General features: G+C 45.4%; 1 protein-coding gene across 1 annotated transcript; it reads left to right on the forward strand.

The window, feature by feature from the left end:
• Positions 1–2,085: 2,085 nt before the first annotated feature.
• Positions 2,086–10,018, forward strand: LOC145337153 (uncharacterized). The gene is made up of 2 exons (XM_080181942.1): positions 2,086–2,203; positions 7,126–10,018. The coding sequence occupies exon 2, from the start codon at positions 7,483–7,485 to the stop codon at positions 8,071–8,073; it is 591 nt and encodes a 196-aa protein (XP_080038068.1). The 5' UTR covers positions 2,086–2,203; positions 7,126–7,482; the 3' UTR covers positions 8,074–10,018.
• Positions 10,019–11,261: the final 1,243 nt, after the last annotated feature.

The raw sequence follows: 11,261 nt of genomic DNA on the forward strand, positions 1-11,261 counted from the left end.
CTATCTGCAAGGCCGATTTAAGAGTCTTATGGACCCGGACCCCAAGATCCTTCTGCTCCTCAACACTGCTAATAGTCCTACCCTTGATATTGTACTCCTTCATCCCATTGGACTTGCCAAAATGGACCACTACACATTTATCCGCGTTGAAGTCCATCTGCCACTTCGTCCAGTCTTGCATCCTATCTACGTCACGCTGCAACTTCTGACATCCCTCCAGACTATCCACAACACCACCAACCTTCGTATCGTCGGCGAACTTACTAACCCATCCCTCCACTTCCTCATCAGGTCATTTATGAAAATGACAAACAGCAAGGGTCCCAGAACAGATCCCTGGGGTACTCCACTGGTGACCGACCTCCATGCAGAAAAAGACCCATCTACAACCACTCTCTGCCTTCTGCAGGCAAGCCAGTTCTGGATCCATAAGGCCAAAGCCCCTTGGATCCCATGCCCTCTCACCTTCTCAAGAAATCTTGCATGGGGGACCTTATCAAACGCCTTGCTGAAGTCCACATAAACCACATCTACCGTTCTTCCGTCGTCAATGTGTTCAGTCACATTTTCAAAGAACTCAACTAGGCTCGTAAGGCACGACCTGCCCTTGACAAAGCCATGCTGACTATTTCTCATCATTTTCATTTGACCAAGTGTGATATCAAGAAGCTCTTTAAAAACTGCAGTCAGTTGCAATTGGGGGTAAACTGTCCGCTAGTTGGAGTCTTGGCTCGCACAAACGAAGGTGTTGTGGTCTTTGAAGATCAGTTATCTCAGCTCCTGGCATCCTCAGAGTAGTGTCCTAGGCCCAACCATCTTCAGCTGCTTCATTCATGAAAATTACCTTCTGACTTCCAAAAGTCTGTCCACAATCTACAAGGCACAAGTCAGGAGAGGAATGCTCTCCCCACGCCTGGATGGGTGCAACTCCAAAAATTTTCAAGAAGCTTGACACCATCCAGAACAAAGCAGCCCGCTTGATTGGCACCACATCCATAAACATTCACTCCCTCCACCATCGACGCACAGCGGCAACCATCGACAAAGATGCACTGCAGGAACTCACCAAGGCTCCTTAGACAGAACCTTCCAAACCCACGTCCATAGCCCTTTAGAAGGACAAGGATAGCTTCATGTTAGGCAAGATTACTGGTGGTTAGATGGAGTTAAGATACAGATTAATCATAATCAAATTGAATGCTGGAATGGGCTGAATGGCCTCCTGTTCTTGCATTGCTACTTATTAGATGAATTTTGTCAACTCTTATATAGGATTGAGAAGGGGAGGATTTGCTCAAATCTGTACTCTCTAATGGATAAGTTTTTTTTCATTCATGGAAAATCAGCACTGCTGGCTCATCCCTAGTTGCCTGAGGGCAGTTAAAAGTCAACCACATTGCTGTGGCGCCAGAGTTAACTAGACCAGTAAAGAATAGCAGATTTCCTTCCTAAAAGAATTAGTGAACCAGATGAGTTTTTCCAACAATCGTCAATGGTTTCATGGTCATCAGGTGACATGGTGGCACAATGGTTTGCACTGCTGCCTCACAGCGACAGGGACCTGAGTTCAATTCCAGCCTTGGGTGAGTGGCTGTGTGGAGTTTACATGTTTTCTCCATGTCTGGGTGGGTTTTCTCTGGGCGCTCCAGTTTCCTTCCACACTCCAAAGATGTGCAGGTTAGGTTGATTGGCTATGCTAAATTGCCCCTTAGTGTCAGGGGATTAGTGGGGTAAATGCGTGGATTTGTGGGGATAGGACCTGGGTGGGATCATTGTCAGTGCAGACTCGATGGGCTGAATGGCAACCTTCTGTACTGTAGAGATTCTATAATTCTAGTAGATTCTTAATTCTCTATGAAGGAAGATGAAGAGAATGAGATATCTACACCAAAAGGCATGACAAACTGAACCTGTGCCTTTACCTGGTGACCATGCTAAGGCAATGGCTGACACTGGGATCCAGAATACATCTCGGGGTAGACCGCCCCCAACTCCCTGTGAAAGGCCACACTGCGCAAGCGTGAGGAGGCCCCGCCCTCGAAGAGCGCCTGCCAGCGCATGCGCCTTGCTGAGAGGAGCGACCGCGGCCTTCGCGACACCGAGTGTGAGAGGCGGTTGGAGCCACGGGGCCCAGCAGCGGTACGGCCACACTCTCTGCAGCACGGGGAGTACCAGCAGAGCGGTAGTTTATCGCCTCCCCCAGGTGGGCCGCCATTTCTTGCTTTCTTCTTCCGTTCGCACCGAGACCGACTGACAACAAAGGAACCACCCAGAATGCTTAGCGGCCGGAATTAGAGAGCATGCGCACTCAGAACCGCGGCGCTTTCTGGGGCGCAGGGGATTGTGGGAATTACAGCCGCCATTATGCAGCAAGTATACGGATTTCACTGCAGAATGAATTGGAATGGAGATGGAACTGTAGCTGGTGGGTTTAACCGTCAGTACCTGTGAGCCCGTCAGCGTCCAATAATTTCAGCCGTGAATTTGTTTAGGGAGATAGGTTATGGGCGTCCACCCAGGCCCCACCCCCCCCACAAATTTACCCACTAATCCCTCTAACCTACGCATCTCAGGCAATTTTTAGCATAGCCAATCAACCCAGCCTGCACATCTGTGGACTGTGGGAGGAAACTGGAGGAAAGCCGGACAGACACGAGGAGAATGTGCAAACTACACAGACAGTGACCCAAGCTAGGAATTGAACCCAGGACTCTGGAGCTGTGAAGCAGCCGTGCCACAATTCTCCTCATGTCTGTGTGGGTTTCCTCCCACAGTCCAAAGGTATGTGGGTTAGTTTGATTGGCGCCTTAGTGTCGTGCAATGCGTAGGTTAGAGGAACTAGCGGGTAAAATATGTAGGGAGATCGGGGTAGGGCCTGGGTGGGATGTGGTCTGTGCAGACTCAATGGGCCAAATGGCCTTTGTTTGCACTATAGGGATTCTATGAGATTACTGCAGATGCTGGAATCTGAATCAAAAATAGAAAATGCTGGACAATCTTCAACTCGGACTAAGGGTCATCCAGACTTGAAACTCTGTACAGATGCTGTCAGGCCTGCTGAGATTTTCCAGCATTTTCTTTTTATGTCTTTGAGAGTGATTAGGTTGCTAAGCAGATATTATCCCTATAATCTAAAAGTATTGCCCAAGAGGTTTTTAAAAAATCAACAGCTTGAGTATTGCTGAAAAAATACATACTTTTAAGCTTTTCATCTTGCGCTCTTCAAAACAGCTTGCAAGGAAATGCCAACCAGAAAGGGAACAACAATTTATACTGTATGAGAAGAAAGTGCTCATTGGCTGGCAAGTTGACTCTGATAAGTAAAGGTGTTGCCATGGGGAATGCAGCCTGAAGCAGTTAACAGCTGAACTTTTTTTCAAATTCAAACAAGGCAGGTTGACTGTGGTCAAGCCATTGCCATGGGGAATGCCTATCCTCAAGATTTTGTTTAGCTGAAAATGGCACAATGTCCGTTTGTCTACAAAGGAGAGGACTCTTGTGTGTGAATATCTGTAGCTTCCAGCATGTGTAGGTGAGCCATACTGCAAGCCTGAATGATAATGCTAAATTGGCTGGCGATGTAATTTTTAGCACAATCAGGATGGTTTAATAGGTATTGTCCAATCACAGAACCACATCTAATATTGGACACTATGTTTTCAGTATGACAAACACAGGCTGGTTTGGGTACAGTCTGCACTTTACCTGTTACAAATAGCTGAAGGGACATGCTGTTTGATAAAATCTATCAGTTATTGGCATTGTGTCCATGTGCTTGTTCAACATTGCTCACCTATTCACCAATATACCGCTCAAGGAGAGATAGAGATTTTTACCACATCTCTATATCATGATGATCTAGTCACACCACCATTGTCTGAATCTGTATTCATTGAACCTAGGGACACAGAAATTAGTGCAGTTGAGTCCGATTATAACAAAACGAAGTTTCTCAAATAGGCCCTGCTCTCACAAACATGTTTTGAAGAAACACATATTCAATGGGATGACACCAAATCTCTGGTCTTTTGCATATTTTTGATGCGTAGATAATACATAAGAACATAAGAACATAAGAAATAGGAGCAGGAGTAGGCCATCTGGCCCTTCGAGCCTGCCCCGCCATTCAATAAGATCATGGCTGATCTGTCGTGGCTCAGTTCCACTTTCCCGCCCTCTCCCCATAACCCTTAATCCCCTCGCTTATCAAAAACCCATCAACCCGCTTCTTAAAAATATTTAGCGAGGTAGCCTCCACCACTTCAACGGGCAGAGAATTCCAGATATTCACCACCCTTTGAGTGAAGAAGTTCCTCCTCAACTCCGTTCTAAACCGCCCCCCCTTTATCTTGAGGCTGTGCCCCCTAGTCCTACTGTCTTTTTTGAGCGGGAAGAGTCTCTCCACCTCTATCCTATCCATCCCATTCATCATCTTATACGTCTCAATGAGATCTCCCCTCATTCTTCTAAACTCCAACGAGTACAAGCCCAGTCTATTCAGCCTCTCCTCATAGCTCAACCCCCTCAACTCCGGTATCAGCCTAGTAAACCTCCTCTGCACTCCCTCCAAGGCCAAAATATCCTTGCACAGGTGCGGCGCCCAAAACTGCACACAGTACTCCAGCTGCGGCCTCACCAATGCCCTATACAGCTGCAGCAAGACCTCCCTACTTTTATATTCAATCCCCCTCGCTATGAAGGCTAGCATCCCATTCGCCTTCCTGACCACCTGCTGCACCTGCAGGCTGGGTTTTTGCGACTCATGCACAAGGACCCCGAGGTCCCTCTGCACCGTCGCCTGCTGCAGTTTTTCGCCACGTAAGTAATAGTCCTTCCTACCATTCTTCCTACCAAAGTGGACCACCTCACACTTGCCAACATTAAATTCCATTTGCCATTTCCTGGCCCATTCGCCCAGCCTATCTAGATCCTTCTGCAGACTCTCCACACCCTCCGCACAATTTGCCTTTCCCCCAATCTTGGTGTCATCAGCAAATTTCGACACCCTACACTCGGTTCCCTCCTCCAGATCATCTATATAAATGGTAAATAGCTGAGGCCCCAGCACCGACCCCTGGGGCACCCCACTAGTCACCATCCGCCAATCCGAATAGCACCCATTGACCCCCACTCTCTGCCTCCTATTTGACAACCAATCCTCTATCCACGCTAACACCCTACCCCCAACTCCATGTCCTCTGACCTTCTGCAGTAACCTCTTGTGAGGTACTTTATCAAACGCCTTCTGAAAATCCAGAAAGACCACATCCACCGGCTCTCCTCTATCCACCGCCCTAGACACATCCTCATAGAACTCCAGTAAATTTGTCAGACACGACTTCCCTTTAATGAAACCGTGTTGCGTCTGCCCTATCAAGCAATTCCCTTCAAGATGCCTCGCAATTTCCTCCTTAATGACGGATTCTAACATTTTACCTACCACAGACGTTAAACTAACCGGCCTATAATTCCCCGCCTTTTGCCTGGCACCCTTCTTAAACAACGGCGTAACATTAGCCGTTTTCCAATCTTCCGGCACTTCCCCGGAATCCAGCGACGTCTGGAAAATAACCACCAAGGCATCCACTATAACCTCCGCCATTTCTTTCAGAACCCTCGGATGCATTCCATCCGGTCCTGGGGACTTGTCCACAATCAGCCCCTCCAGTCTGTCGTGCACCACCTCTCTAGTAACAGTAATGTCATTAAGACCCTCCAGTCCTACCACCTTTCCATCGCTAACACCCGGCAAATTATTCACGTCCTCCTCCGTGAAGACAGAAACAAAAAAGTTATTCAAGACCTTAGCCATATCCCCATCCCCAACCACTAGGTCCCCTTTCTCATCCTCTAAGGGACCAACGTTCACCCTAGCCAGCCTCTTCCTTTTTATATATTTATAAAAACTCTTGCTATCCTTTTTTATATTAAGCGCTAGCCCAGCTTCATAGCTTCTTCTACCCTCCTTTATCAATGCACAGCTACATGTAATAATTTCTCTACCCACCTTAGTGGGCTCCATCTTGTCTCAAATTCACCTTTGAAATGAAGCAATCACATTAGCTCAATTTGCTCAGTTTGTGAGTTGGGAAATTAGCAAGTGGGTTCTCAACTAATGTCCACTGAAAACCCACCTTCATTGGTCAATATATGCATTGGGGTTCTTATCAGCAGTCTCATAAATAAGGGCTGAGCCATTTGCTCACCATGCAAGTTTGACGCTGAAATAGGGTTATATCAAACACATGCTGCAGGATAATGACGGTGGTGCATTCAGACATAGAAATCGTATTATCTACAGATCAAAAATAGGCAAAGGACCAGAGATCTGGTTAGCACTGCTGCCTCAGAGTGCCAGGGACCCAAGTTCGGTTCCTCGGGTGTCTTGTGTGGAATCTGTACAATCTCCCCATGTCTGGATGGGTTTCCTCTGGATTCTCCAGTTTCCTCCCACAGTCCAAAGATGCGTAGGTTAGAATTGATTGGTCATGCTAAGTTGCCCCTCAGTGTCCTAAGGTGTATAGGTTAGGGGGATTAGCAGAGTTATGGGAATAGGGTCTGGATAAGATGCTCTGTTGGAGAGTCAGTGCAGACTCGATGGGCCAAATGGCTTTTTTCTGCACTATAGGGATTCTGTATTGCCCTGATTAGATCTTTGCTTGCTATGCATCATGCAAACTTCTGAATGGGCCAAAGACTGCCATTTTAGGTCCTGAAAAATGCCCTTCTAGATTACCCTAGAAGGATGCTGTGTCTCAAAAACCTGAGCAATGGGTGAAGCTAGCTGTTTCACACTGCTACTATGCAGTAGCAACACGAGTGATGTTATCCGCTTACAGACTGCTGCCTTCAAGTTAAAAGAACATTTTGCCTACAACACAATGAGCAATGTGGGGTATGAATTGTCTTGCCCATACGTAGATACGTAGGCAGGTATGTAGACAATATGTACTAATGTCTGGTGGATCATATTAAACAGCACATCCATTCAGCTGGACGCAATGAACAAAGCTTTTCTCGTGCCAGCCCCACACATTCCCATTCCATTCATTTCAGTTGCAGAACCTGCCTTTGTATTTTTGTTTCTGCTCAATCCCTTTTTCCTGTTCTAAATTCATTTTCCAGACTATTAGAACGGGAGTAATTGGAGACAGAAAACTGAAACTTAATATCGTCTCAAGATCTGACAAAGTCACTTGAATAATCAGGATCTGAATATCATCGGCCTTTTAAATGTGGAAGGAGAAAAGTTTGTGCGTTCCAGCTATGGGAAAGGTTTTCAAATATCACTTGACTGGAAAAACACCAAGACACACAAACTCAAGTGGGATTGTTCCAATGCACTGACTGCAAAAAACTTTTGACACAGCCTGAAAGAAATATTGTGTTACTGACAATGCGGTGAAAGCGTACACATGTCCCCTCTGTGGGTGAGGCCTCAATTGATCATCCAACCTGGAGAGACATAAGGAGATCTGCACCATGGAGAAACCATGGAAATGTAGGGACTGTGGGAAGGGATTTAATTACCCATCAAAGCTGGAAACTCATCGACGCAGTCACACTGGGGAAAGACCGTTCACTTGTCCAGTGTGTGAGAAGGGATTTACTCTGTTGTCAAACCTCCAGACACATCAGAGAGTTCATACTGGGGAGAGACCATTCACCTGCATTGAATGTGGACAAGGATTCACTACTTTATCCAACTTGCTGAAACACCAGCGCATTCACACGGATCAGAGACCTTTTACATGTTCTGACTGCGAGAAGAGCTTTAAGAGCAGAAATGAACTGCTGACACACCAACGCACTCACACTGGGGAAAGGCCATTCAGCTGCTCCCTGTGTGGAAAAGGATTCACTCAATTATCACATCTCCTGAGACACCAGCAAGTTCACACAGGCGAGAAGCCATTCAGTTGCTTGGTGTGTGGAAAGGGATTTGCTAATTCTTCCGAGCTTCTCAGACACCAGCCAGTTCATACTAGGGAGAGGCCATTTACCTGCTCAGTGTGTGGGAAGGGATTCACTCGATCATTCACTCTATTGAAACACCATCAAATTCACAAGTGATAACAGGGATTGGGTTCCACTGTTTTCATTGTTAGGGACGAGATCAGAAACTCCAAGTACGTTATGAAGCTAGACTAGACCCCAACTATTCTTGATTTTAGTGTTTAATGTGAGGATAAGATTTTTTAAAAATTTTTTTATTTATTATTGTCACAAGTAGGCTTACATTAACACTGCAATGAAGTTACTGTAAAAATCCCCTAGTCGCCATATTCTGGCGACTGTTCGGGTACACTGAGGGAGAATTTAGCATGGCCAAAGCACCTAACCAGCATGTCTTTTGGACTGTGGGAGGAAACTCACGCAGACACGGGGAGAACGTGCAGACTCTGCACAGACAATGACCCAAGCCAGGAATCAAACCCATGTCGCTGGCACTGTGAGGGAACAGTGCTAACCACTGTGCCACCATGCACACTCCAGGTGTGATTATTTTGACCCACAAGGAAGCTTTTATTAAAACAAACTTTATTTAACATTACAGTTTAAGAATAACAAAAAGAATTAGCGCAACTTTTACCAATTGAAATACTTAAACATGACGAAATACAATTCTTAACTGCTAGCCTATCTCCATTAGCTACAGTTTGAGCAATATTTCACATGGCCCTAAACTCGTCTTCAGATTAGTTAGCAAAACACGCATAGGCTTATGTGGGTTGCCAGTCCTCAAGCCTTTTAACACCTCTGGAGAGAGATACCTATTTTATAGCAGGTCCCAGATTTCAACCTCCAGAGAGAGAAAGGTCCTTGCTCCTTGCAAGTGCAAACAGAAAACTGCCTGCTTTTTCCCTCTGTAAGCCTAGCTCCTTCAATTAGTACATGACGCTCAAGATCTTGTCAATGAACCTAATTAAACCCTACTCCAAAATCCCAGGAGATAACTCAAAAAATAAACAAAACTGCATTAACTTAGATTAGAACAAACACCCCATTATCTAGGATCAATTATGCATCTACATTCTCAGCAGGTGGGCTGCCTTGAGCAGACAAATCGGTGCTGTAATCAGAGCTGAAGTTTAAAACCTTCCCTTCATGTGAAACATGATATAAATACATTTCTTCAAGGCACAGTATTGTCATAGTTGTTAAGCATAGGCTGCACTAAATCATACGGGAACAAGAGTAACCCATTCAGCTCCTTCCAGCATATACCATCATTCAATGAGATCAAGCCTGATGTGAACTACATGTACCCAAATTCCTAAATACTTTCTTCCAATCTTAGAATCCAAGCTGAAAGCAGGCTTTACAAGCACCCAGTGTAGCTCAGGCCCAAATCAACAACTAAATATCCAGGAGAGAGAGAGACGGGAATACAGAACTGAACCCAGCCAGAGACAGCTTGATATGGGGAGAAGAGATTCAGTATCAAGAGAGTTTTACTCTGCAACTAACCCGTGCTCTACCAACCTTTTATAAGTATTTTATGGGTCAGTGCAAAGTTTACTCTATTTCACCTGTGCGGAACTATCCCTGGACTGTTTGATGGGGCTGTGCAGACCAAACTTCACATTGTATCTCATCCATGCTAATCACCCACACAAACTAACCAGCCCAGTAATGAAAAAGTCAAATCACTGGTTAATTTTCAAACATTGTACAAAATTGGGATGTTGGACAGACTGACTATATTTAAAGGTCGCTCCAGCAGAACCAACATGCGTGTGGCTCAACCTGAGGCTTTGAACCACAGGCTCCATGGGTCATTGACTTTGTTCCTGGAGTGACATAGGAAATACAGTTCAGAAACAGACCATTTAGTCCAAACAGTCTGTGCTAGTATTCATACGTTATTGCTGAGATTCTGCTTAAAAAAAACTAAGTGCCCAAAGAGTGGAAAAATGGGAGATTTTCCTGCCTGTTTTTTGAGTGTACTTACCTGAACATCAGAAAGTGGGGGGTGGAACGGCTCCTGATTGCTGACCTACCTGACCACATGTCCCCCCCCCCCCCAGCCCCCCAACCAGGTTAAAAGGTAAGACCGTAGAGAAGCAGTGGCAGACATTTAAGGAAATATTTCATAACTTTCAACAAAAAGATATTTCAGATGAAAGGAAGAAGTACAAGAAGGATGCAGTGGTTAACACAGGAAGTTCAGGATGGTACCAATTGTTCACAACATTGTGAAGGTGGCTGGTAGCCCAGAAGATGATGAAAACTTTAGAAATGAGGGAAGATGATGGCAGATATGATAGGGGCATTTAAAGGGCTTTCAGATAAACAGTTTAATGGCTGTTAGGGATGGGCAGTGAATGCTGGCCTGGCCAGTGGCAACCATATCCCCTGAATGTTGTAATAACTGGAAATGAGAAAATGGCTGAGGCATTGAACAGGTATTTTGTGTTGGTCTTCACAGTGGAAGACACAAATAACATTAATGACAGGAAGGCTATGGCAGATGAGAACCTAAAAACTGTCATTATCACGAAAGAGGTAGTGCTGGGCAAGTTAATGGGGCTAAAGGGGTTAATGGGTCTCCTGGTCCTGATGGGATGCATCCCAGGGTACTAAAATAAATAGAAAATGCACTAGTGAGGTAATGCACTTTGGAAGGTCTAATACAGATAGGAAATATACAGTAAATGGCAGAACCCTCAAAAGTATTGATAGGCAGAGGGATCTGGGTGTACAGGTACACAGGTCACTGAAAGTGGCAATGCAGGTGGAGAAGGTCGTCAAGAAGGCATACGGCATGCTTGCCTTCCTCGGCCGGGGTATTGAGTTTAAAAATTGGTAAGTCACATTGTCACTTTATAGAACCTTAGTTAGGCTGCACTTGGAATACAGTGTTCAATTCTTCTCGCTACACTACCATAAGGGTGTGGAGGCTTTGGAGAGGGTACAAAAAAGATTTACCAGGATGTTGCCTGATATGGAGGGCATTAGCTATGAGGAGAGATTGGAGAAACTGGAGTGACGGAGGTTGAGGGGAGAGCTGATAGAAGTCTACAAGATTATGAGAGGCATGGACAGAGTGGATAGTCAGAAGTTTTTTCCCAGGATAGAAGAGTTAATTACTAGGGGGCACAGGTTTAAGGTGTGAGGGGCAAGTTTTAAAAGAGATTTACGAGGCAGATTTTTTACCTAGAGAGTGGTGGATGCCTGGAACTGTTGCCAGGAGAGATAGTGGAAGGGGATACAGTAATGACTTTTAAGGGGTGTCTTGACAAGTACAGGAATGAGAT

The sequence above is a fragment of the Carcharhinus amblyrhynchos genome, unplaced genomic scaffold (assembly GCF_965287045.1).
Source record: "Carcharhinus amblyrhynchos unplaced genomic scaffold, sCarAmb.v2.hapA scaffold_44, whole genome shotgun sequence".
Classification (NCBI taxonomy): Eukaryota; Metazoa; Chordata; class Chondrichthyes; order Carcharhiniformes; family Carcharhinidae; genus Carcharhinus; species Carcharhinus amblyrhynchos.